This window comes from Pelophylax lessonae (assembly GCF_965119305.1).
Source record: "Pelophylax lessonae genome assembly, chromosome: 7".
Lineage (NCBI taxonomy): Eukaryota > Metazoa > Chordata > Amphibia > Anura > Ranidae > Pelophylax > Pelophylax lessonae.
The window spans coordinates 286,524,223-286,550,910 of NC_138774.1; the positions used below are offsets into that span (position 1 = coordinate 286,524,223).

The 26,688-nt window shown below is 47.3% G+C and overlaps 1 protein-coding gene across 1 annotated transcript; it reads right to left on the reverse strand.

Moving 5' to 3' along the window:
- Positions 1–1,364: 1,364 nt before the first annotated feature.
- DNAAF6 (dynein axonemal assembly factor 6) lies at positions 1,365–26,008 on the reverse strand. Its single transcript, XM_082263284.1, has 7 exons — positions 25,986–26,008; positions 21,695–21,803; positions 17,072–17,147; positions 14,093–14,189; positions 8,928–9,024; positions 6,952–7,037; positions 1,365–1,571 (listed from the first exon to the last, which is right to left on the reverse strand). Exons 1-7 carry the CDS (start codon positions 26,000–26,002, stop codon positions 1,442–1,444), a joined length of 612 nt encoding a protein of 203 aa, XP_082119410.1. The 5' UTR covers positions 26,003–26,008; the 3' UTR covers positions 1,365–1,441.
- Between the last annotated feature and the right edge of the window lie 680 nt (positions 26,009–26,688).

The window sequence follows — 26,688 nt, forward strand, 5'->3', positions numbered from 1 at the left end:
CAAGTCCCTCCCCGCACAGTTAGAAAATACCCCCTAGGCTCACACTTTACCCTTTGATCACCCCTGGGTTAACCCCTTCCCTGCCAGTGTAATTATTACAGTAATAGTGCATGTTTTTAGCACTGATTACTGTAGTAATGTCACTGGTCCCCCCAAAAATTTAGAAATTGTCAGTTAGGGGTCCGATCTGTCCGCCGCAATGTCGCAGTCCTGCTAAAAATTGCTGATCGCTGCCATTACTAGGAAAAAATACAAATAGATAAAAATGACATAAATCTTTCCCGTAGTTAGTAGACGCAATAACTTTTGTGCAAACCAATCGAAATACGCTTATTGAGATTTTTTTTTTTACCAAAAATATATAGCAAAATACAAATTGACCTAAAATGATGAAAAAAAATTAGATTTTTATATTTTTTTTATTGGGAATGTTATATAATAGAAAGTGAAAAATATTTTTTTTTTTTTCAGAATTGTCGCTATTTATTTGTTTAGTGCGCAAAAAATAAAAATCGCACAGGTGATCAAATGCCACCAAAAGAAAGCTCTATTTGTGGCTAAAAAAGGGCATCAATTTTATTTGGGTACAGCGTCGCACGACCGCGCAATTGTCCGTTAAAATGACGCAGTGCCGAAACACAAAAAATGGCCTGGTCATTAACGCGGAGTTCCACCTAAAACCAAAAAAAATACATAAAAATACCCCCGGGACAGTCAGGGCTAGTGCATTCCACAATGGCTAGCCTCTGAACTGTCCTGGGTTGCACTTACCTGTTAGAAGAAATACTTACCTTGAAAATGTATTGTCCAGCGCTGCCATCTCAGGTGTGGGCAGCTTGAAGCCAGCGCGATCCTCTTCTGCGTCCTCTTCGGTCCCACGATGCACTGCGCCGGCCCCGTCGTCACTTCTGGGGCTGCAGCGTCATCCCTGCACAGCTTCTGGGCATGCCCAGAAGCTGTTTAGCAAGGTATGACAGCGTCTGCACCGGAACTGACGTCGGGGCCGGTGCAGGCGCATTGATTCCTAGGAGCGATGACGTTCAGCTCCCAGGAATCATTGCAAGCCAGGAAGTGACGGCGTGGGCCGCGGCCGCCGAGGGGAGGAAGAGGAAGTAAGGTGAATATATTATCTTCTAAACAAGGTAAGTAAAAAAAAATAAATAAATTGCGATTATCCATTTTTTTTTTTTTTAGGTGACCCCGGGCATGAAGATGGACGGAACTTTCATTTTAGGGTGGAACTCTGCTTTAAGGGGGTAAATTCTTTCCGGTCCAGAAGTGGTTCATATGATTTTTTGTGTAAGCGACAGGTTCTCTATAAAGTAGTTTTGAACAGTGCAAGAGTTTGAATATGGAAAATAAAGTTGTAGGCAAAGTTTTTTTATTTTCTTTTTAAGCTTAGTGTGATGTGCAAAGTACAATCTGATGAATTTAGGAGTTGCTATGCAAAGTTGATGAAGTCGAGGTCTCGTAACATGGGGAGGGTCAACTCCAGGGTTAACGTATCAGCCATGAATTTGGCTTGTCCTGATTTTTCATTCACCGCATGGGGGAGATGCAGTCCGAGCTTACTGTGAAAAAACACATGAGTTAGTCCAATCTGCAATTTATAGGCTGTTGTAAGAACTCCTAGAACTCATTGCTACACAATGGGCTGGAGGACAAGTGTGAGCAGTCCTGATAAATCCCTCCATGTTTATACAAGATGTACATTCACCGGACACTTTATTAGGTACACCTGTTCAATAGCTTGGTAACACAAATTTGTAATCAGCCAATCACATGGCAGCAACTCAATGCATTTAGGAATCTAGACGAGGTGAAGATGACTTGCTGAAGTTCAAACCAAGCATCAGAAGGGGGAAGAAAAGTGACTTTGAACGTGGCATGGTTGTTGGGCTGGTCTGAGTATTTCTGGGATTTTCACACACAACCATCTCCCGGGTTTACAGAGAATGGTGGGGAAAAGAGAAAATATCCAGTGAGTGGCAGTTCTGTGGAGGAAAATAATGCGGTTGTTATGATACCTTTTTTAGGGGGGTGGATTGTCCTGTTTGGGTCCCCTGGTCAGGGACTTTTAGATAAAACGCTCAAAGAAACCATGGGCTGAGGAACTGTCCTTCAAGGAAGTAGACTGTTGGATGATGGTGCTGGGAGTTCTGCCGTCCCACACTCACACCCAAATGAGATCCACAAAAAAAGCAACAAAGTGGGATAAAGGCGCATTTATCCCACTTTGTTGCTTTTTTCTAAGGACTTTTAGATGCCTATTGTTTTGGGACCCCTTTTGGGGGTCCTGGAGACCGCATGGCGCGCCACGGGGGCCGCCATTTTGCTGGGGTTCATGACTTCTGTGTTCCCATTAAGAGAGATCCTAGAGAATAAAATGGCAACTGTTGCCATTTTTTATGTCACACAGTATTTGCGCAGCGGTTTTGTAAATGCAATTTTTTTGGAAAAAATATACTTTAATAAATAAAAAAATGTTTTTTTGATCTTTGGTTTTAAAAAAAAAAAAACTTGTTTGCTTCTAGCCTGGACCAGAAGTGTCATCGCTTTAGTCTCCAACGCCATAGAGCCGATCAAAACAGATCTGATCACCTGTGTGGCTAACCGGTGGCACCACTGGATCTTTCATTGGGTGAACCGGCCTTAGCAATAAGCCTGTGAAACACTGGTGGAAAACGGAAAGCGTTCCAGCGGCTCATGAGCTGCTCGGATTTCTTTCACGAGATAGCCAGCTGCCTGCTGTAAAAAAACAATATAGGGTTATGGATGATATCTTCAGCCATAATCCCAGGAAACCACTTGCCAACCGCAATGTATGTATACGTATTGTGGTTGGCAAGTGGTTAAAAGGCATTTTTTTAAAAATAACAAATACCTGCTCCGATCCTCCTCATCTCGCCCCCCGGAACTCCCCGCCCCTCCCTTCTGCTAAGTGCCCCCAAAGCAAGCAGCTTGCTATGGGGGCACCCAAGCTGACTTGCTCCTGAGCTGCTGTTCTAAGTGTCCATTCACACACAGAGCCACGGCTCGCCACCACCCTCACTCTCTCCTCATTGGCTCACTGGCTGCGATTGACAGCAGGCTCCCGCTGCTGTCTCAGCCAATGAGGATGAAGAGTCCCCGGAGAGTCTCTTATGCATATCGCTGGATTGCAATGGAGCTCAGGTAAGTATTAGGGGGGCTGCACAGAGAAGGTTTTTCCACTTTAATGCATTTTATGCTTACCTGAGCCTGATCCCGATCCAGCGTTGTGCCTGAGAGTAACGTCTCGTTCCGCTCTCTCTCTTCTCACTGGGTAGATTGATAGCCATTGGCTCCCGCTGCTGTCAATCAAATTCTGTGATGAGGGACTAGGGGGGCAGGGCTGAGCACGCACAAATGCCTCCATAAAAAGTGGCTTGTGAGGGAAGCACTTGCCAAGGAGGAGCTAGGAGTGTTGGCGGGGGACCCAAGAATGGTGAATACCACAGAACACAGCATGTACGTTTTAGCTTTACATTCACTTTAACCACCTTATAAAAATATGGCTGGACGGGAGCACGGTTATCCCAGCTGGACGCCATATGACGTCCTCCCTGTCACATGCCTTGTGACCGCCCTAGGGGCTGCACAGTGGCGTGACCTGTGACCCGCTGTTGGGTTGCCAGCCGGTTGGAAATTGGGTTACTGTCAGTAAATTTACGGACAATTTGTAAAAATCAGTGATTTTTACAACTGTCTGTAAATATCAGGCGCTGATAATTTGTCGTGCAGTGTTGACTTTTTAAGTGTAAACCAGGCAAATTACTTGATATGGGTATTCTCAGTGTTTCCATATTGTGTTTTAAATATCAATTGCCCTAATTATTAATAGGAGTTCTGTCATTTTTCAGGTTGTCAGTAAAAAAAATGTGCTCTGCCAGTAAATTTTTCATCAACACTGCTGCGGAGCAGAGATCGTTGTCCTGGGCCGGTCCTGGTACCACGTGATTGATTCGACCAATCACAGCAATCACATGTCAGTTGTACACAATGGCTTTTAATTTCATACTCATTGTGTACTATTGTGATTATGTCTGTGATTGGTCACAGTAATCACATGGTACAGGGCCAATCACAGTAGACCTGTACCATGAGATAGCTGTGGCCAGTCACAATAGTACACATGGGCACAGGACTGTGATGGGGGGGGGCATGACTGCAGGGAGGACTGTGATGGGGGGGGCCATGACTGCAGGGAGGACTGTGATGGGGGAGGACTGTGATGGGCGGGGATGACTGCAGGGAGGACTGTGATGGGGGGCCATGACTGCAGGGAGGACTGTGATGGGCGGCCATGACTGCAGGGAGGACTGTGATGGGGGGCCATGACTGCAGGGAGGACCTGTGATGGGGGGGCCATGACTGCAGGGAGGACTGTGATGGGGGCTATGACTGCAGGGAGGACTGTGATGGGCGGGCAAGACTGCAGGGAGGACTGTGATGGGGGCCACGACTGCAGAGAGGACTGCGATGGGGCCATGACCAGGAGGAAAAAATGTGCTCTGCCAGTAAATTTTTCATCAACACTGCTGCGGAGCAGAGATCGTTGTCCTGGGCCGGTCCTGGTACCACGTGATTGATTCGACCAATCACAGCAATCACATGTCAGTTGTACACAATGGCTTTTAATTTCATACTCATTGTGTACTATTGTGATTATGTCTGTGATTGGTCACAGTAATCACATGGTACAGGGCCAATCACAGTAGACCTGTACCATGAGATAGCTGTGGCCAGTCACAATAGTACACATGGGCACAGGACTGTGATGGGGGGGGGCATGACTGCAGGGAGGACTGTGATGGGGGGGGCCATGACTGCAGGGAGGACTGTGATGGGGGGGCTATGACTGCAGGGAGGACTGTGATGGGGGGGCCATGACTGCAGGGAGGACTGTGATGGGGGGCCATGACTGCAGGGAGGACTGTGATGGGGGGCCATGACTGCAGGGAGGACTGTGATGGGGGCCATGACTGCAGGGAGGACTGTGATGGGCGGCCATGACTTCAGGGAGGACTGTGATGGGGGGGGCCATGACTGCAGGGAGGACTGTGATGGGGGGCCATGACTGCAGGGAGGACTGTGATGGGGGCCATGACTGCAGGGAGGACTGTGATGGGAGCCATGACTAAAGAGTGGACTGTGATGGGCGGCCATGACTAAAGGGTGGACTGTGATGGGCGGCCATGACTAGAGGGTGGGCTGTGATGGGCGGCCATGACTGCAGGGAGGACTGTCATGGGCGGCCATGACTGCAGGGAGGACTGTGATGGGGGGCCATGACTGCAGGGAGGACTGTGATGGGGGGCCATGACTGCAGGGAGGACTGTGATGGGGGGCCATGACTGCAGGGAGGACTGTGATGGGGGGCCATGACTGCAGGGAGGACTGTAATGGGCGGAGATGACTGAGGGGAGGAATGTGATGGGGGGCCATGACTGCAGGGAGGACTGTGATGGGGGGCCATGACTGCAGGGAGGACTGTGGTGGGGGGCCATGACTGCAGGGAGGACTGTGGTGGGGGGCCATGACTGCAGGGAGGACTGTGATGGGCGGCCATGACTGCAGGGAGGACTGTGATGGGCGGCCATGACTGCAGGGAGGACTGTGATGGGCGGCCATGACTGCAGGGAGGACTGTGATGGGGGCCATGACTGCAGGGAGGACTGTGATGGGAGCCATGACTAAAGGGTGGACTGTGATGGGAGCCATGACTAAAGGGTGGACTGTGATGGGCGGCCATGACTAGAGGGTGGGCTGTGATGGGCGGCCATGACTAGAGGGTGGGCTGTGATGGGCGGCCATGACTGCAGGGAGGACTGTGATGGGCGGCCATGACTGCAGGGAGGACTGTGATGGGGGGGCCATGACTGCAGGGAGGACTGTGATGGGGGCCATGACTAAAGGGTGGACTGTGATGGGCGGCCATGACTAAAGGGTGGACTGTGATGGGCGGCCATGACTAAAGGGTGGACTGTGATGGGCGGCCATGACTAGAGGGTGGGCTGTGATGGGCGGCCATGACTGCAGGGAGAATTGTGATGGGCGGCCATGACTGCAGGGAGGACTGTGATGGGGGGCCATGACTGCAGGGAGGACTGTGATGGGGGGCCATGACTGCAGGGAGGACTGTGATGGGCGGGGATGACTGCAGGGAGGACTGTGATGGGCGGGGATGACTGCAGGGAGGACTGTGATGGGGGGCCATGACTGCAGGGAGGACTGTGATGGGCGGCCATGACTGCAGGGAGGACTGTGATGGGGGGCCATGACTGCAGGGAGGACCTGTGATGGGGGGGCCATGACTGCAGGGAGGACTGTGATGGGGGCTATGACTGCAGGGAGGACTGTGATGGGCGGGCAAGACTGCAGGGAGGACTGTGATGGGGGCCACGACTGCAGAGAGGACTGCGATGGGGCCATGACCAGGAGGAGGACTGCGATGGGGCCATGACCAGCAGGAGGACTGCGATGGGGGCCATGACCAGGAGGAGGACTGCGATGGGGCCATGACCAGGAGGAGGACTGCGATGGGGCCATGACCAGGAGGAGGACTGCGATGGGGGGGGGGCAGTGACTGCATAGCAGTCCCCTTTATATCACAGTGCTCCTTTACAGTGCGGTGCAGGTGGGTTGTGAGACTCAATGAACCGCCTTCCCTTTCCTTCCTGTAATAAAGACTGCTCACTGCTGCTCTCTCTCCTTGTGCAGGGTAACTGGTCTTGTCTCCACCCACTCCTAGTTTTCTGCAGGCAGGCGGTAGTGGGTGGGGTTTGCTCAGCCCTCCCACAGCTCTGCTCTCTCTCCTTGTACAGGGTGACTGGTCTTGCCTCCACCCAACATTTAATTTGAGGAAAAGGGTATTTTAGAGAATTCCTGAGCATCAATGTCCTTAGCCAACCAATCACAAGGATTACTTACTATTTGGGAGTATAGAGGTTTATGTATTTTTTCCTTACATCAAGTGAAACATCAGTGACCTTGGTGTCAGGAAGCTGGATACGGATCTAATTAAAAAAAAAAAAAATAATAATAATAATAATAATATTTGAGATTTGTACAGATATATCAGGAAAAAAAATTGGAAAAAAATTATATATTTACCGAAACTGTTATACTTTAAAAAATAAAATATTCTGTTTAAGTATCTATTCTGAACTACTTGAAGACCAGGTTTTTTCTGGCACGTCTTGTTCACATGTATGAATTCGTTTTTTTTTGCTAGAAAATTACTTATTGTGGGTTTTGCAATTTTTTTTATGTCACACAGTAATTGCGCAGTGGTTTTTCAAACGCAACTTTTGGGAAAAAAATACATTTTTTAAAATTGTATTGCAAAAAATGACAATACATAACCCAATTTTTTTTCTAAAATATAAAAGATGATGTCACACCGAGTAAATAGATACCAAACATGTCACACTTTAAAATTGCACATGTCCACGCAGCGGCGACAAACGATGTAAATATTACTATCTAAAGGTGATGTTTTCAAAGCCTTTACAGGTTACCACTGTATATCTACAAAGGAGGTCCAGTGCTAAAATTACTGCCCATCATCTGATGTTTGCGGCGATACCTCACATGTGTAGGACGATCGCTGTCTGTGTGTGTGTGGGACCGAAGCACACATTGGCCTTTGCGCGCTAGCACGGGGGCACTTTCTATTTTTTTTTTTTAATTATTAATTTATTTTATTTATTTTTACACTGTTGCTTTAATTTTTTATTTTTTTATCACTTTTATTGCTGTCACAAGGAATGTAAACCTCCTTGTTACAGTAACAGGCAGTGACAGGTACTCTTTATAGAGGCATCTGGAGTTAATAAGACCTCAAATCCCTCCTTAGCACTTAAAAGTATTCAAAACGCCAAGATTTGCATTTTTGAATACTTTCGATTTTCAAAAAATGGCACCCTTGACAGCTAGGTAAACCGGAAGTGATCACTTCCGGGTTATTGTAGCGGAGACCCGTACAAAGCCGATTTTATTGGCAAATGGCACAGGACTGCATAATACACAGAGCGCTGGGCACAGGACTGCATAATACACAGAGCGCTGGGCACAGGACTGCATAATACACAGAGCGCTGGGCACAGGACTGCATAAAACACAGAGCGCTGGGCACAGGACTGCATAATACACAGAGCGCTGGGCACAGGACTGCATAATACACAGAGCGCTGGGCACAGGACTGCATAATACACAGAGCGCTGGGCACCGGACTGCATAATACACAGAGCGCTGGGCACCGGACTGCATAATACACAGAGCGCTGGGCACCGGACTGCATAATACACAGAGCGCTGGTCACAGGACTGCATAATAAACAGAGCGCTGGGCACAGGACTGCATAATACATAGAGCGCTGGGCACAGGACTGCATAATACACAGAGCGCTGGGCACAGGACTGCATAATACACAGAGCGCTGGGCACAGGACTGCATAATACACAGAGCGGTGGGTACAGGACTGCATAATACACAGAGCGCTGGGCACAGGACTGCATAATACACAGAGCGCTGGGTACAGGACTGCATAATACACAGAGCGCTGGGCACAGGACTGCATAATACACAGAGCGCTGGGCACAGGACTGCATAATACACAGAGCGCTGGGTACAGGACTGCATAATACACAGAGCGCTGGGCACAGGACTGCATAATACACAGAGCGCTGGGCACAGGACTGCATAATACACAGAGTGCTGGGTACAGGACCGCATAACACACAACCAGAACAAGAACCTAATGCCTGCCGCCCCTCAAATTTCCCCTTCCACACAAATCTCTGTCACCAGCTCAGTGGTGTAATAAACAGGAGATATACCGGAAGACACCCCCCCCCCCCATCAACTTATATTGGACGTTATTAGGAAAAAGTCCAAACACCTACCACCATATCCTCACAGCAAGCAGTTGATGGGTCTTTTCGACTCAGGCCCAAAAAGAGATCTTCAGAACTAACTCTTTGCTTAAAAATAATTTCATATCTGTGAAGAGAAAAGTGTAGATATTAGTGATGGCCACCACTGCAAGAGTTTTGAAACCTCAAATCTTTTAGTCTATGGCCAAACTTGTGACTTTTCACCATCACACCCAAGGGGCAGACTGGCAACTTTCGGCCCAAGGGGCAAGTACAATCCAGAGGCCCCTGGTGCAGTGACCCAGCCCCCTTCCCACTCTTCCTCTACCTGTTCTTCTGACCCCCATTCCAGGCTGAAGCCCTGCTCTAGGTACTCTCTACTCACCAGCTGAATCCGGCCAGGGGGAGGTTGGGGGGAGCTGGGACAGCTCGGTCTGGGCTGTCAGGGGGAGGAGAGTCTCCAGTGGGGAATGGAACCGGCCTCTGCTCAGACAGTTTACACCATCCATGCCGGGGGGGAGGGCTGTGCTCTGTCCTTGTCCTCAACCTGCACTCAGTAGGTCAGCAGTGGGGACTTTTTTACTTCTCTTCTCCAGGAATCCTTTAAGCATCTCTGTGGCAGCCTTTTTACGAAGCATCAGAGTGGACCAGGGGGCAATTCCCCCCCCCCCCCCGCCCAGTCCTCCCCTGATCACACCTTTACTAAGCTTGTTGGACATCCAAATCCAAAACCATGGCCGTTTCCATGGATCTGGTTCCCCCTAGGTGACTGGAACATCCCCCACTCTTCTAAAAAGGACTTCCACAAGATTTTGGAGTGTGTGTGTGGGGATCTGTGCATTTGTGAGGTCAGGTACTGGTAGAGGAAAAGACCTGGCACACAATGGGCTGTCCAAATCACCTGAAAGGTGTTCAGTAGGGTTGAGGTCAGGTAATGATGTTGGATTAGAATACCTGATTCCAAAGGTGTTCAGTAGGGTTAAGGTCAGGTACTGATGTTGGATAAGAAGACCTGGCACACAATTGGCATTCCAAATAATCTGATAGGTCTTCAGTAGGGCTGAGGTCAGGTACAAAAGTTGAATGAGAATACCTGATCTCAAAGGTATTCGGTAAGGTAAGGTCAGGTACTGAAGTTGGCTGAGAACACCTGATCCCAAAGGTGATCAGTAAGGGTGAGGTCAGGCACTGGTTTTAAATGAGAAGACCTGGCACACAATGGGCATTCCAAGTCATCCAAAAAGTGTTTGGTTGGGTTGAGGTCAAGTATTGATGTTGGATGAAAAGATCTGGCACACAATGGGCATTCCCAATCATTAAAAAGGTACTTAGTTGGGTTAAAGTCAAGTATTGATGCTGGATGCGAAAATCTGGCACACAGTGGGCATTCCAAATCATCTGAAAGGTGTTCAGTAGGGCTGAGGTCAGGTACTGAAGTTATATTTGAATACTTGATCCCAAAGGTGTTCAGTAAGAATAAGGTCAGGTACCGATGTTGGATAAGAAGACCTGGCACACAATGGGCATTCCAATTCATCCAAAATGTGTTCAGTAGGATTGAGGTCAAATACTGATGTTGAATAAGAAGACCTGGCACACAGTGGGCATTCCAAATCATCCAAAAGATATTCAGTTGGATGAGGTCAAGTACTCTACTGATGTTGGATAGGAAGACCTGGCTCACAATCGGCATTCCAATAAATCCCAAAAGGAGTTCTATCGGGTTGAGGTCAGGGTTCTGTGAAGGCCATTCAAGTTCCTCCACCCCAAACTGGTCAAACCATGTCTTTTTGGGGCTGGCTTTGTACACAGGGACAGAGACATGCGGGAACAGAAAAGGGCCTTCACCAAACGGTTACCACAAGGTTGGAAGACTAGCCTGGACTATATGGTTAGGTGGTGTGGATGGCGACAGATCTGGTGGGGCGATGTTGCATTTGCAGATAAAATAGGCCAGTGGTTGGAAAAATAGTCTTTTTTTTTTTTTTTAAAGGCCAACGTTAAAACTTCTTGTAAGCTCAGACAGCCAGCTGCAACTACCGCCTATTTTTCCAACCACTGGCCTATTTTATCCACAAATACAAAATCGTCCCACCAGATCTGTCGCCATCCACACCACCTAGCCATATAGTCCAGGCTAGTCTTCCAACCTTGTGGTAACCGTTTGGTGAAGGCCCTTTTCTGTTCCCGCATGTCTCTGTCCCTGTGTACAAAGCCAGCCCCAAAAAGACATGGTTTGACCAGTGTGGAGGAACTTGAATGGCCTGCACAGAACCCTGACCTCAACCCTACTGAACACCTTTTGGGATGAATTGGAATGTGTGGTATTTTGCAGTGGCTGCAACATAAGGAGTAGCTGAGGGCACTGTGAGGTGGTCAGGGAGTGGGCTTTAAACAGATGCTCTGATAAGGTAATAGCACAGTGATGGCGAACTTTGGCACCCCAGGTGTTTTGGAACTACATTTCCCATGATGTTCATGCACTGTGCAAGTGTAGTGGAGCATCATGGGAAATGTAGTTCCAAAACATTTGGGGCGCCAAGGTTCACCATCACTGTGATAGGGTCTCTTTAGGGATATTCACAACGTGGATTTGAATGGCAATTTTGACCTCTGTCAATCGCCCCTCCACCCCCCCCCCCCCAAATGACAGGTTTAAATGACAAACAGCTCAGTACATGTCAATGGTTGGGGTGTTGAGGTTAGCCTAGGGCAGTGATGGCAAAGTTTGGCACCCCAGATGTTTTAGAACTACATTTCCCATGATGCTCATGCGTTCTGCAGTGTTGTTAAGCATCATGGGAAATGTAGTTACAAAATATCTAGGGTGCCAAGGTTCACCTTCACTGGCCTAGGGGTACAGGAATCCTCCAGGGATCACTTTTTATCAACAACGCTCAGGTTTGCAGATGGGCCCTCACTGTCCTTGTATACAATGCAGGACTATTGGTCTGCGTGGAGAGAAAAAATGATCCCTGGAGGATTCCTCTACCCCCTAGGACAGTGATGGCAAACCTTGGCACTCCAGATGTTTTAGAACTACATTTCCCATGATGCTCATGCGCTCTGCGGTGTTAAGCCTCATGGGAAATATAGTTATAAAATATCTAGGGTGCCAAGGTTCACCATCACTGGCTTAGGGGTAGAGGAATCCTCCAGGGATCACTTCTTCTCTCCAACGCTCAGGTTTGCAGATGAGCCCTCACTGTCCTTGTATACAATGCAGGACTATTGGTCTACGTGGAGAGAAGAAGAGATCGCAGTCCCATTAAAGATCGCAGATCGCCGCCAATACTAATAAAAAAAAAAAAAAAAAAAATTACATAAATCTTTCTTCTAGTTTGTAGACGCGATACCTTTTGCAAAAAACAATCAATATCCTCTTATTGCGATTTTTTATTTACCAAAAATATGTAGCAGAATACAAATTGGCCTAAAATGATGAAAAAAATGTTTTTTAATTTTTTTGGGGAATTTATATAGCAGAAAGTGAAAAATATTGTTTTTTTGTTTTTTTTTAGAATTGTCGCTCTTTTTTTGTTTATACAGTAGCGCAAAAATTAAAAAAAAAAATCGCAAAGGTGATCAAATACCACCAAGAAAAAGCTCTATTTGTGGGAAAAAAAGGACATCGATTTTATTTGGGTACAGCGTCGCACGACCGCGCAATTGTCAGTTAAAGTAACGCAATGCCGAATTGCAAAAAATGGCCTGGTCATTAAGGGGGAAAATCCTTCCGGTCCAGAACTGGTTACAGTTGATTTAACCTCCCCCCATCCGCGCTACAGCCTATATACGGCTGCAGCGCGGACTTGAATTTTCGGGAGGCCGTCTTTATACGGCCTCCCAGTGACACGCCCCCCGCGCGCTCCCGCGAGCGCGCAGCGGGGAAAATCTGTGTCGGCCGTGTCCCTTGGACACAGCCAATCACAGATCGTGGTGAATGGCCAATCACAGCGGCCATTCACCACGTGATCGGGCCTTCCAATGAGCGATGATCTCATATGTAAACATATGAGATCATCTCTCATCGCCGGCGCTCCTTCCTCACACGGAGCCTGCAGTGTGAGGAAGGAGGGGGAGCCGACAGCTGCCGGGGACACACAGCAATGTAATCAGGGCACCGATCACCAGTGCCCTGATTACTAAAGGTAAAAAAAACACACACATTGCCCCCCATCAGTGCCCACAGTGCCCGCCATCAGTGCCCCCATCAATGCCCACAATCAGTGCCCATAGTGCTGCCAGTCAGTGCCCATCAGTGCCTGCTCATATAGGCACTGATGAGCACTGACTGGCAGCACTATGGGCACTGAGTGTGGGCACTGATGGTGCTGCCCATCAGTGCCGCTCATCAGTGCCACCCATCAGTGTCCAGTGCCATCCGCCAGTGCCCATCAGTGCCACCTATCAGTGCCCATCAGTGCCGCCCATCAGTGCCACCTCTCAGTGCCCAGCAGTGCCACCTCTCAGTGCCCAGCAGTGCCGCCTCTCAGTGCTCATCAGTGCCGCCTCTCAGTGCCGCCCATCAGTGCTCATCAGTGCGGCATATTAGTACCTCCTCATCAGTGCCCATAAGTGCCACCTCATCAGTGCCCATCAGTGCAGCCTATCAGTGCCCATCAGTGCAGCCTCATCAGCGCACATCAGTGAAGGAGGAACATTTATTTTCAAAATTTACTCGCAGAAAATAAGAAAAACTTTTTTTTTTTTCAAAATTTTCTGTCTTTATTCTTTTTTTTTGTAAAAAATAAAAAACCCAGAGATTATTAAATACCACCAAAAGAAAGCTCTATTTGTGTGAAAAAAATGATAAAAATTTCATATGGGTACAGTGTAGCATGACCGCGCAATTGTCATTCAAAGTGTGAGAGCGCTGAAAGCTGAAAATTGGCCTGGATGGGAAGGGGGTTTAAGTGCACAGAAGGCAAGTGGTTAAACTTTGTGTCCAATAAAGCTACCCTGTCTATAGGGTGACAACGCTGCCGTGCAATTTCATTTAGAGGAAGTAGAAAAATACTTGATCTACTGGCAGGATCAACAGGTAATATAATGGGGAGGGTGGGGGGGTAATTCTAATGACAACCAGCATCAGATCTGTCATTATTTCTTTTGCCTAAAGTTCCACTTTATAAAAAAATGAAAAAAAAAAAAGCATGTCTCACAGATTCATTGAACAGAACAGTTCGACTTACTCTGGTTTTTCTCTTGGATCCAAAAAATCATCGAATTCTGCCCCTTCTTGGACTTCTGACTCTTGCCAAATATCCTTGCCATCTTTTTCTGTCTCAGCTGCTGTAAAATTAGCAAAGTGATGACATAATTATACAAGCAAGCAGAGATTGTGACTGGGTGCGTCCAATTATAAAGTGCTTCCCTCCCAGGCCTGTGATCCCTATTATATTATGCCCAGGGTCTTGGCTGGGACAAAAAAGAACAAAAGAAGGGCGCACCGACCTAGCGCATTATCCTCAATAAAAGGCTTTATTTAAATAACATAAAAAATGGCTACTCACAGACGTAGATAAAGGTATAGCATATCAAGCTGAATTGCTCAAAAGTCCGTGTTTAGTCCATATAAGCGAGATGACTGACGCGTTTCGAGGACCAGCCTCTTCCTCAGAGTCACTCTGAGGAAGAGGCTGGTCCTCGAAACGCGTCAGTCATCTCATCATGGACGCTTATATGGACTAAACACAGACTTTTGAGCAATTCAGCTTGATATGCTATACCTTTATCTACGTCTGTGAGTAGCCATTTTTTATGTTATTTAAATAAAGCCTTTTATTGAGGATAATGCGCTAGGTCGGTGCGCCCTTTTTTTGTTCTTTTTTGCCTTTAGTATCGGTGGACTACCCCAGTCCGTAAGGGCAGCAAGACCTTAGCCATCTGAGAAGCCAGTTGTCAGTCCCGTGAAGTGTGTGGTCAAGGGGTCTGGATACCAAGCGCAGGAGAAGGGTGGCTACACCTTATTGTTTTTTGGAGCTTGGCTGGGACAAGAGGTGGGCAGGAGGGTCAGCTGCCCTGGGCACTGTGGTAATATGTGAGGTGGGGGGACACCACAAGGAGATTGGGAGGGCAGCAGTGGGTAAGAATTTTTCTAGGAGAGGAAATTTGGGGGTATGTGCTAGGAGTGGTGATTAAGGGGGATTTGTCTTGGGAGGGTAGATGGGGAAGAGCATTTGTGCTAGGAGGGGGAATTTGAGGGGGGGGGGCTGTGCTAGAAGAGGTGATATTGTAGAGGAGGGAGGTGGAAATGTGCAAGGAGGGAATTTTTTTTTTTTCTGGGGGGGGGGGGGGGGGGTTGGTGCTAGTAAGGATGAAAGTGGGGGGTTGTGCTAGGAGGGGGAATTTGGGGGGTTGTCTTGGGATCTTGGGAGGGTAGATGTGGAAAAGCATTTGTGCTAGGAGGGGGAATTTGTGCTAGAAGAGGTGATATGGTAGAGGAGGGAGGTGGAAATGTGCTGGGGGGGGGGGGATTGGTGCTAGTAAGGATAAGGGGGGGGGGATTGTGCTAGTAAGGATGAAGGGGGGGGGATTGTGCTAGTAAGGATGAAGGGGGGGGGGGATTGTGCTAGTAGGGGGAATTTGTGCTAGAAGAGGTGATATGGTAGAGGAGGGAGGTGGAAATGTGCTAGGGGGGGGGGGGGGATAGGTGCTAGTAAGGATGAAGGGGGGGGGGATTGTGCTAGGAGGGGGAATTTGTGCTAGAAGAGGTGATATGGTAGAGGAGGGAGGTGGAAATGTGCTAGGGGGGGGGGGGGTAGGTGCTAGTAAGGATGAAGGGGGGGGGATTGTGCTAGGAGGGGGAATTTGGGGGGGGGTTGTCTTGGGAGGGTAGATGGGGAAGAGCATTGTGCTAGTAGGGGGAATTTGGGGGGGGGGGTTGTGCTGGAAGAGCAGATACGGTAGAGGAGAGAGGTGGAAATGTGCACTCTCCGGCCCCCACTCGTCAGCGGGGACTCCGATGCACGGGGCAGGCGGCTCCGATTGTCACCCGACACCCACGATCGCTCCCTGCTCATTTAATTGTTGCAAACACAGCGGACCGTTCTTCTCTCTGGAATGATCTCAGAGCTCCTGTGATCCTTCTATATAGGATCACAGGTCTCTATGATCATTTCACAAGCCACACCCCCATACAGTTAGAAACACACCCCTAGGTACACATTTAACCCCTTGATCACTTACTGTATTAACCCCTTCCCTGCCAGTGTCTTTAGTACAGTAACAGTGCATATTTTTATCACTGATTACTGTAGTAATGTCACTGGCCCCCCCAAAAATGTCAGTTAGGGGTGTGATCTGTCTGCCACAATGTCGCAGTCCCGCTAAAAATCGCTGATTGTCACCATTACTAGTAAAAAAAAAACAATAAAAATTACATAAATAACGCAGTGCCGAATCGCAAAATAGGGTCTGGTCAGGAAGGGGGCAAATCCTTCCAGTCTTAAAGTGGTTAAAGTAACACAGTGCTGAATGGCAAAAAATGGCCTGGTCATTAAGGAGGCAAATGCTTCCGGGGCTGAAGTTGTTAGAGGATCGTCGGTCGGTTTTTAAATAATTAAACGTCAGCAGCTACAAATAATGTAGCTGTTGACTTTTAATATAGAGACACCTATTTGTTCAGGGATCCATTGCTGTCCTCACCCGGACCAGTTCTTTGTCCATCTGTGGGTCCTCAGCGCCACCATGTTTACTGTGGGAAGCCAGCTTTGACTCCCTTTACAGCCGGCTCCCTGCTGCATATGCACAAGCCACGCTGCTCTCTGCAAATGGTCCCCCAGCCTCCTGGGACCTGTGACATGTCCCAAGAGGCTGAAGGTGGTGATGGTGGGGGGGGGGGGGGGGGAACTTCTGCAAAGACACCCTAGCCCAGTGATATCGAACCTTGGCACCCCAGATGTTTTGGAACTACATTTCCCATGATGCTCAACTACAGTGCAAAGTGCAGGAGCATCATGGAAAATGTAGTTCCAAAACATCTGGGGCGCCAAGGTTCGCCAACACTGTCCTAGGCATTTCAAGGAGAAGTGAGAGTGGGTACCTGCCAGAAATAGGTACCCCCCCCCCACCAAAAAGAAAAAAAATCTAAAAGTGGAAGAGGAGGGGGGAGTGAGAAGGATCAGCAGAACTTCTTTCTAAGGTGATGTTCAGCTTTAAATAATACTTACAAGTGGAAATGCTTTGTTGTATCTTTTTTACAGATCCAATGTCCCCAGGCCCAGCAAACGCAGACGAGGAAGGAAACTAAAAAAAAAAATAAAATAAAAAAAAAAATACTATTAATATTAATAATAATCATTATTATTATTATTATTAAAAAATAATAATAATAACAATAATTATAATACTATATAAAAAAGGAAGGACACAAAAAAAATACTATTAATATTAATAATAATTATCATTATTTTTATTTAAAAAAAATAATAATAATAACAATAATTATAATAATACTATATAAAAAATATATTATTAATAAAAAAAATAAAAAAATAAAAATATATATATATATATATATATATACACACACAGACAAACACACACAGACACACACAGGTAGTATCAAGGTATATATATATATATATATATATATATATATATATATATCTCAATAACAAACAAAATGGCCTTCACAGTAAGGAGCACATGGTTGACACTCGGGAAAGGAGCCGGCATGCTCTGTACGAGCCTTGCGCATACTCAGTGACGTCACACGCCAGCTGGCGTTGCGGTCCACACTGCCTTCCACCCAGTCTGCTTCCAGGAATACACCATATTCACCGGTGGGATCCCATCTTGAATGACGGCTGTGAAGCTTCAGGCTTGGACGCCCTTACCATCCTACTGGATCATTAGCCCATTTATGAGCCTTTTTTTTTATCCCTCTATCATGTGAGCCCTCAAATGGCTGTTTGCCTCTTTTATATATAATAAACTGCTACACTTAGAGGCGGTCTTCTGTGTTTCCTTTTCCTCCTGAGTTGTCTTCACTCTTGGAGAAGAGCCTTTGCCCTTGTGTTTGACCACTTTCCATCCACCCCAGCCTGCTACGGACATCACTACAGACATTATTTGCACTTAGCCACATTTGTGGATATTTTGAGCGCTGGCATTCAATTTAAGAAGAAATTCGATTTTTTGGCATGCATAAAAATTTGCAGAACCCCAGTCAGTTCTGCCTATTTCAGCAGACTTTACTGGCAGTGTATTGAGACACAATAAGTAAAAAAAATGTAGAAAACTTTTATTCTCATATTATTTAAAAAAGACAACAAAGTAAATACTGAACATTGGGACATAGATAATGGCAGCATTTTTTGGCTCTGAGGAAGGGGGTTCGCCCTCGAAACACGTCAGCCTAGCCACAGCAGCTCCATGCGGTTGACTGCATGCCATCCAGCATCACGCAGTGCCTGGCTACCTTGGAGACTTTACATTGATTATGTCGATGTGTGTATCATTCACACTTGTTTTGTGAGTATATTTTATACCTTTTACTATTTTAATAAATGGTTTTAGTGGTAATGCATTAGGTGGGTGCTCCCCTCTTTTTGTTATTTTTTCCAGTTTGTATCGGATATCCTTAGTCCTGAGGTGGCAGCAAGACCCTAAGTCATACCCATCCAAGCCCATTGGAAACTTTCCTCTCTCTTCCCATATACTGCACCTGAGCGCAGGAGAATTGAACTACATAGATAATGTCCAAGGCAAGTATACAAAAGACATAAATCACAGAAGTACAACCTAAAAACAACATGCAACAGCCAGGATATAAGAGAGAGAGCACCCTCTCCTGGTTGGGAGATGGGGTAATCCTATATACCCCACAATGTGTAGTGAGGTGGACAGGTTTCAATGGTAGAAGATATTACAGCCAGTTGGTCGACGCGTTTCGCAACCCTTAGTTTTATCAAGACCAAGCTGTAAGTCTGTCTTTACTTATGCCTGTCATTTAAGACCCTGCACATGAGCTCAATCTGTGGATCCAATCAGGGGAACCTCAACATCCGAACCATATACCTGCCATATGCATTCCTATCTGTCTGTATACACCACACTAAATCCTCATCTCAGTATTTAAAGCGGAGTTCCACTAAAAAGTGGCACTCCGCTGATCTGCTTCCTCCCCCCCTCTGGTGCCCCATTTGGCACCTTTCAGGAGGGAGGGGGGGGACGGGTATCTGTTTTTGACAGGTACCCTTCCCAGCTTCCTGGGAGACAGCGCCACGGCACTGTCCCTCGGAAGTTCGGCCCCCCCCCCTTTTTCCTCTGCCGCTGGGCAAATTACAAAGCGCATGCGCAGTGGGGGACCAGCAGTGAAGCCGGAAGGCTTCACTGCCAGGTTCCCTTACTATGGATGGCAGCGGCACCCGAGAGCCGATACGTCAATCGGCTTCGGGTGCCGAAATCGCGGGCTCCCTGGACGGGTAAGTTCTACTATTTAAAAGTCAGCAGCTACAGTTTTTGTAGCTGCTGACTTTTATTTTTTTTAAGGTGGGCGGAACTCCGCTTTAAGAAAGACTGTAAGGAGGTGACCTAAAGGGTCCAATAACCACCTTTATTATCAGCCACAAACTTCAAACACTCATAACTGAGCAGATAGGAACCATCATAACAGGAATCCCCAGCGGAAGATGATTATATCACCATATGGGTAATGATCGCCTAATAGACACCATGTATGTCCCAGGGAGCCATGATCCATGCAGGCATAGGCGTGCGCACAGGGTGTGCCAGGTGTGCCTGGGCACAATCTAATCACCCCATGCAGTGCAGATTCCCCCTACTGTCCTGACTCCCCCCCCCCCTACCCGTGTCCTTCCTCTTCTGTCCCACAGGCTGCTGCTTTCGGGCACACACAGGGGGATAGTTTTAGAATGAGTGGGGGAAGGGGCCTGTATATATGTAATTTACTGGCCCCTTCCCTTTCTGAATGAACACAGTGAGTGATCGGTACCATATGCTTGAGATTTGGAGTGCACACCCTAATGCAATAGGCTGCGCACACCTATGCGTGCAGGTACCTGCTGCCGAAACCGACTCCGTTTATCTCAGCGGGGGATGGATCCGCCGATCCCCCGCATAGCAGGAGGATGACAGCTGTTCTCCGCACTGTGTGTAGAGATACAGCTGTCAGAGCCCCATACATCTCTATGGGGGAATCGGATCGGAACGGACCGTCGGTCCGTTCTCATCCGATCCCATCAGATCCGATCCGCTGGACGGATGGAAAATAGGGTTTCCATCTGTCCAGATTTGACGGATCGGTTGTCAGCGGACATGTCTCCGCTGACATCTGATGCCTCATAGGGATGTATGGGGGGACCGTTCAGATCCGCCAAAAAAACGGACAGGCAGGTCTGAACGGTCCGCCTGCGTAAAAGGGGCCTTATAGTAGAAATATTTTTTTTTTTTTTTCAAAAATGTCTTTTTTTTTGTTTATAGTGCAAAAAAAGATCTAAAAAACACAGAGGTGATCCAATACCACCAAAAGAAAGCTTTTTTTGTGAGAAGAAAATGGCATAAATTTATTTGGGTACAGCGTTGCGTGACTGCGCAATTGTCAGTTAACCACTTGCCGACCGGTCACGTTGACCGTACTGCGGCAAAGTGGCTTGATTCCGTTCAGCAACGTAGACCTACTTCCATGGACTCCTCCCCCTGTAGGCGGCGCTCCCGCTGTATTCAGTCACAGCGGGAGTCGGGCCAGGGGAGGAGTGGCGGTGATCACCGCCGCTCTTCCCCGATCGTCGGGGAATCGAGTGTGGAGATCCGCCCGCTTGTGTAAACAGAGCGGGCGGATCTCCTAAGTGACAGGCAGGGTCAGATTGCAGGGTCCAGCATAGCTGAACATCCGATCTGTCCCTGTGTCACTCAGTCACCTCCCCCCACACACGTTAGTAAGCACCAGGCATACATTAACCCCTCCCTCTCCAATAAAATTAACCCCTTCCCTGCCAGTGTCATTTTTACAGTAACAGTGCATATATATAGCACTGATTACTGTAGTAATGTCACTGGTACCCCCAAAAGTGTCAAAAATGTCAGTCCAGGGTCCGATCTGTCCACCGCAATGTCGCAGTCCCGCAAAAAAAAAAAAAAAAATCGCAGATCGCCGCCATTACTCGTTAAAAAAAAAAAAAAACACCAAAAATGACAGAAATCTTTCCCTTAGTTAGTAAACGCAATAACTTTTGTGCAAAATACGCTTATTGTGATTTTTTTTTTTTACCAAACATAAGTAGCAGAATACAAATTGGCCAAAAATGTAAAAAAATTTAGATTTTTACATTTTTTTGGGGGGGAATTTCATATAAAAAAATGTTAAAAATATTGTTATTTTTTCAAAATAAACGCTCTTTTTTTGTTTATAGCGCAAAAAGTAAAAAAATCGCACAGGTGATCAAATACCACCAAAAGAAAGCTCTGTTTGTGGGAAAAAAAGGTCGTAAATTTTGTTAGGGTATGGCGTTGCACGACCGCGCAATTGTCAGTTAAAGTCGCACAGCGTCGAATCGCAAAAAGTGGCCTGGACGTAAGACAGCAAAATCCTCCGGTGGTAAAGTGGTTAAAGTAACGCAGTGCCGTATTGCAAAAAATGGCTTGGACATGAAGGGGGGGGGGGGGTAAATCTTCCGGATGTCAAGTGGTTGAACATGGAAGCATGGGTGGGAGGAGCTACATTTTTACACCTGCCCCATACCCAAATTGATACCGCTTCCTTTTAACAATGACTTAGTTACTGACAATAAAGCAGACAGTAATATATAATAAAGTGGTTATACACTCACACGACTTTCAATTTCCTCCTCCTCTTCAGAAGGGTTGTGAAGCAGAGCAGACAGAGCTTGTATGGATGATGTGGAGGAGAACTCCCCCAGGTACTCCTCCATGTTGGACCTGCAAACATGGTTCGAGAAGAATTAAAATAAACTTTTGCATAGTTACAATAGAAATAATAATAGTAAGCAATAGCAGCCAATTTCTGCAATGTCACCACATATAATAACAATGATAAGAAGGATCAAATCAGTGCTAAAGCAAAAAGCAACATATATATAAATATACATACATATTATATATATATATATATATATATATACATATATAAGGACCATCAGATAAATCCAAGTATATAGAATGTGCACAGAGAATAATGTGCAAAACATGCTTAGCCACTTGCCAACCGCGCCACTCATATTTACTGCAGCAGGGCATAGTTAGTAAACACGATAACTTTTGCGCAAACCAATCAAAATACGCTTATTGCAATTTGTTTTTTACCAAAAATATGTAGCAGAGAACAAATTGGCCTAAAATGTTAAGAAATTTTGATTTTTACATTTTTTATTTTGGGAATGTTATATGGCAGAAAGTGAAAAATATTGTTTTTTTTTCCAGAATTGTCGCTCTTTTTTTGTATATAGCGCCAAAACTAAAAAATGGGGGGATATATTGTTGCTGATAGGGATCTAGTGTTGAGGAATAGGTCTATTGGTGCTAGCTTCTGAAGGGTCTATTGGTGCTGGTTGCTGTGGTATCTGTTGTTGGCGCTGGGGAGAGATCTAATGTTGCTGGGGTGGTATTTTGTTGAGTGAGGTGCTTTGCTACTGTAAGGGGGATTGGGTTGTCGGGGAGGGAAAGCTGGGGGAATATAGAGGGATCGGGTTGTCAGGGAGGGACAGCTGGGGGAATATAGAGGGATTGGGTTGTCAGGGAGGGACAGCTGGGGGAATATAGAGGGATTGGGTTGTCAGGAAGGGACAGCTGGGGGAATATAGAGGGATTGGGTTGTCAGGGAGGGACAGCTGGGGGAATATAGAGGGATTGTTTTGTCAGGAAGGGACAGTTGGGGGAATATAGAGGGATCGGGTTGTCAGGGAGGGAAAGCTGGGGGAATATAGAGGGATCGGTTGTCAGGGAGGGACAGCTGGGGGAATATAGAGGAATTGGGTTGTCAGGGAGGGACAGCTGGGGCAATATAGAGGGATCGGTTGTCAGGGAGGGACAGCTGGGGGAATATAGAGGAATTGGGTGTCAGGAAGGGACAGTTGGGGGAATATAGAGGGATTGGGTTGTCAGGGAGGGAAAGCTGGGGGAATATAGAGGGATTGGGTTGTCAGGTAAGACAGCTGGGGGAATATAGAGGGATTGGGTTGTCAGAGAGGCACAGCTGGGAGAATATAGAGGGATAGGGTTGTCAGGAAGGGACAGCTGGGGGAATATAGAGGGATTGGGTTGTTAGGAAGGGACAGCTGGGGGAATATAGAGAGATCGGGTTGTCAGGGAGGGACAGCTGGGGGAATATAGAGGGATTGGGTTGTCAGGGAGGGACAGCTGGGGGAATATAGAGGGATTGGGTTGTCAGAGAGGCACAGCTGGGAGAATATAGAGGGATCGGGTTGTCAGGAAGAGACAGCTGTGGAAATATAGAGGGATTGGGTTGTCAGAGAGGCACAGCTGGGAGAATATGGGGTCCTCAAACTACAGCCCGCGGGCCGCATGCGGCCCGCCAGGGTCCTGTACCCGGCCCGCTGGCCGGGATGTATCATACATGTTTTGTTTTTTTCCATTAATCACCTAATTAGAGCCAGAGGCTCTAATAGGCTTCAGAAAAGAGTGGACCCGGGGCGCAGAGTACTGCGCCCTCGCCCACCCATTTATGTGACAATAGCGAATGAAAATTCGTTATTGTCACATGGATCCTCCTCCTGATTGGCCGAAAGGCGAGCTCATGCCATTGGCCGAGGAGGAGGCGGGAGGACTCGAGGAGACACTGGGGGACTGAGGAGAAGCTGCCGCTTACAGGTAAGTGCACCGGTCTCTCTGCATTGAAAGGGGCACGGCACGCTGGTCTCTCTACATTGAAAGGGGCACGGCACGCTGGTCTCTCTGCATTGAAAGGGAGCACGCTGGTCTCTCTGCATTGAAAGGGGGCACGCTGGTCTCTGCATTGAAAGGAGGCACGCTGGTCTCTCTGCATTGAAAGGGGGCACGCTGGTCTCTCTGCATTGAAAGGGGGCACGCTGGTCTCTGCATTGAAAGGGGGCACGCTGGTCTCTCTGTATTGAAAGGGGGCACGCTGGTCTCTGCATTGAAAGGGGGCACGCTGGTCTCTGCATTGAAAGGGGGCACGCTGGTCTCTGCATTGAAAGGGGGCACGCTGGTCAGAGATGTATAGTAACGAAGTAGAACTACTTAAGTACTGTACTTAAGTACCGAAATGCGGTATCTGTACTTTCCTAGAGTAGAATTTTTTTCTCCTACTTCTACTTTTACTTCACTACATTTTTTCGATGATTTCGATACTTCTACTCAAGTATTTTTTTTTTTGTGCTGCATAGTTACTCGTTACTTTTAAAAAAACTACCACTGCTAGAACAGTAGATGGCAGGTTGCATAAAGCTCAAAAAAATGTGTATAATGTCATTTGTAAATCAGCGCATACGAAAATAAAGGCTGTGTATAATAAAAGCTGCTATACCAAATCTTTCCAATAAAAAGAAAATATGAAACAAACAAATAAATGGTGCTACAGCGCTTAAAGTGCATCAAGAAACTACTAACAAACACAGGTTAATCATTTAAATAAATCATTTGAAATAATAAAAACAATATGATGTTCATACTTTTGACTTCTTTCTTTAATAACTACATAACACAGTACTTGTACTTCTACTTTCAGTACTTGAGTAGAAATTTTTTTTCAAAACTACTGGTACTTTTTACTTTTAGTACTTAAGTAGCGATTTTTTTGAAAAAACTACTTGCAATACTTAAGTAAAAAAAATGTTGAATACTTTAGTACTTCTACTTAAGTAACTTTTTCTGCGAGCACTTCCACTTCTACTCAAGTAATTTTTTGATCGAGCACTTGTACTTTTACTCAAGTAGAAATTTCGAGTACTTTATACAAGTCTGACGCTGGTCTCTGCATTGAAAGGGGGCACGCTGGTCTCTCTGCATTGAAAGGGGGCACGCTGGTATCTGCATTGAAAGGGGGCACGCTGGTCACTGCATTGAAAGGTTCATATTTTTTTTTCAAACTATAGTCCGGCCCCCAACACTATCTGAGGGACCGTGAACTGGCCCCCTGTTTAAAAAGTTTGAGGACCCCTGATATAGAGGGATTGGGTTGTCAGGGAGGGACAGCTGGGGGAATATAGAGGGATCGGGTTGTCAGGGAGGGATAGCTGGGGGAATGAGTAGGGATTGGTTGTCAGGGAGGAACAGCTGGGGGAATGAGTAGGGATCGGTTGTCAGGGAGGGACAGCTGGGGGAATGAGTAGGGATCGGTTGTCAGGGAGGGATAGCTGGGGGAATGAGTAGGGATCGGTTGTCAGGGAGGGACAGCTGGGGGAATGAGTAGGGATCGGTTGTCAGGGAGGGATAGCTGGGGGAATGAGTAGGGATCGGTTGTCAGGGAGGGATAGCTGGGGGAATGAGTAGGGATCGGTTGTCAGGGAGGGATAGCTGGGGGAATGAGTAGGGATCGGTTGTCAGGGAGGGATAGCTGGGGGAATGAGTAGGGATCGGTTGTCAGGGAGGGATAGCTGGGGGAATGAGTAGGGATCGGTTGTCAGGGAGGGATAGCTGGGGGAATGAGTAGGGATCGGTTGTCAGGGAGGGATAGCTGGGGGAATGAGTAGGGATCGGTTGTCAGGGAGGGATAGCTGGGGGAATGAGTAGGGATCGGTTGTCAGGGAGGGATAGCTGGGGGAATGAGTAGGGATCGGTTGTCAGGGAGGGATAGCTGGGGGAATGAGTAGGGATCGGTTGTCAGGGAGGGACAGCTGGGGGAATGAGTAGGGATCGGTTGTCAGGGAGGGAAGCTGGGGAATATAGAGGGATCGGTTGTCAGGGAGGGACAGCTGGGGGAATGAGTAGGGATCGGTTGTCAGGAAGGGAAGCTCGGGAATATAGAGGGATCGGGTTGTCAGGGAGGGACAGCTGGGTGTTGTAGTTCTTCTATACACACATTCTGCATGTGTGACATCCCATAATAGAGCAGCCAGTAAGGCTGTAAGGATGAGGAGACTATGAGCACCCACATGGCACACCGAGGACCCGGATGACACTCACCTTCCTCCTCCGGACATTACCGATCCTTAGTTTCCTTACCAGGATCGTATTTACCGCATCTGGGTTGCCGAGGTAACCAAAACATTGGGGTGCTTCATTTGGGTGACCTCGGCGGACGCCGGAAATGAAATCCAAAGAAAGGGAAAATAGGAAATGTCTCCATTCACGTACCGCAACGTTACTCGGCGGTCAGAAATCGGTGAACTTCATAGGCTTGTACTGTAATTATTTGTACAGGCAAAATGAAGGTCATCTAAGGGGGCCTCGGCGTGTGTTTCCGGACATGCGCAGAACGGAGCTGTCGTCCTGGGCCTGAGGAAGAAGCGTGATATCCCGCCACTGGTGTGTATGAGGAGTAGTGGTGAGAAGTGTATGAGGAGTATTGGTGAGGGGTGTATGAGGAGTAGTGGTGAGGGGTGTATGAGGAGTAGTGGTGAGAGGTGTATGAGGAGTATTGGTGAGAGGTGTATGAGGAGTAGTGGTGAGAGGTGTATGAGGAGTAGTGGTGAGGGGTGTATGAGGAGTAGTGGTGAGAGGTGTATGAGGAGTAGTGGTGAGGGGTGTATGAGGAGTAGTGGTGAGAAGTGTATGAGGAGTAGTGATGAGGGGTGTATGAGGAGTAGTGGTGAGAAGTGTATGAGGAGTAGTGGTGAGAGGTGTATGAGGAGTATTGGTGAGGGGTGTATGAGGAGTAGTGGTGAGG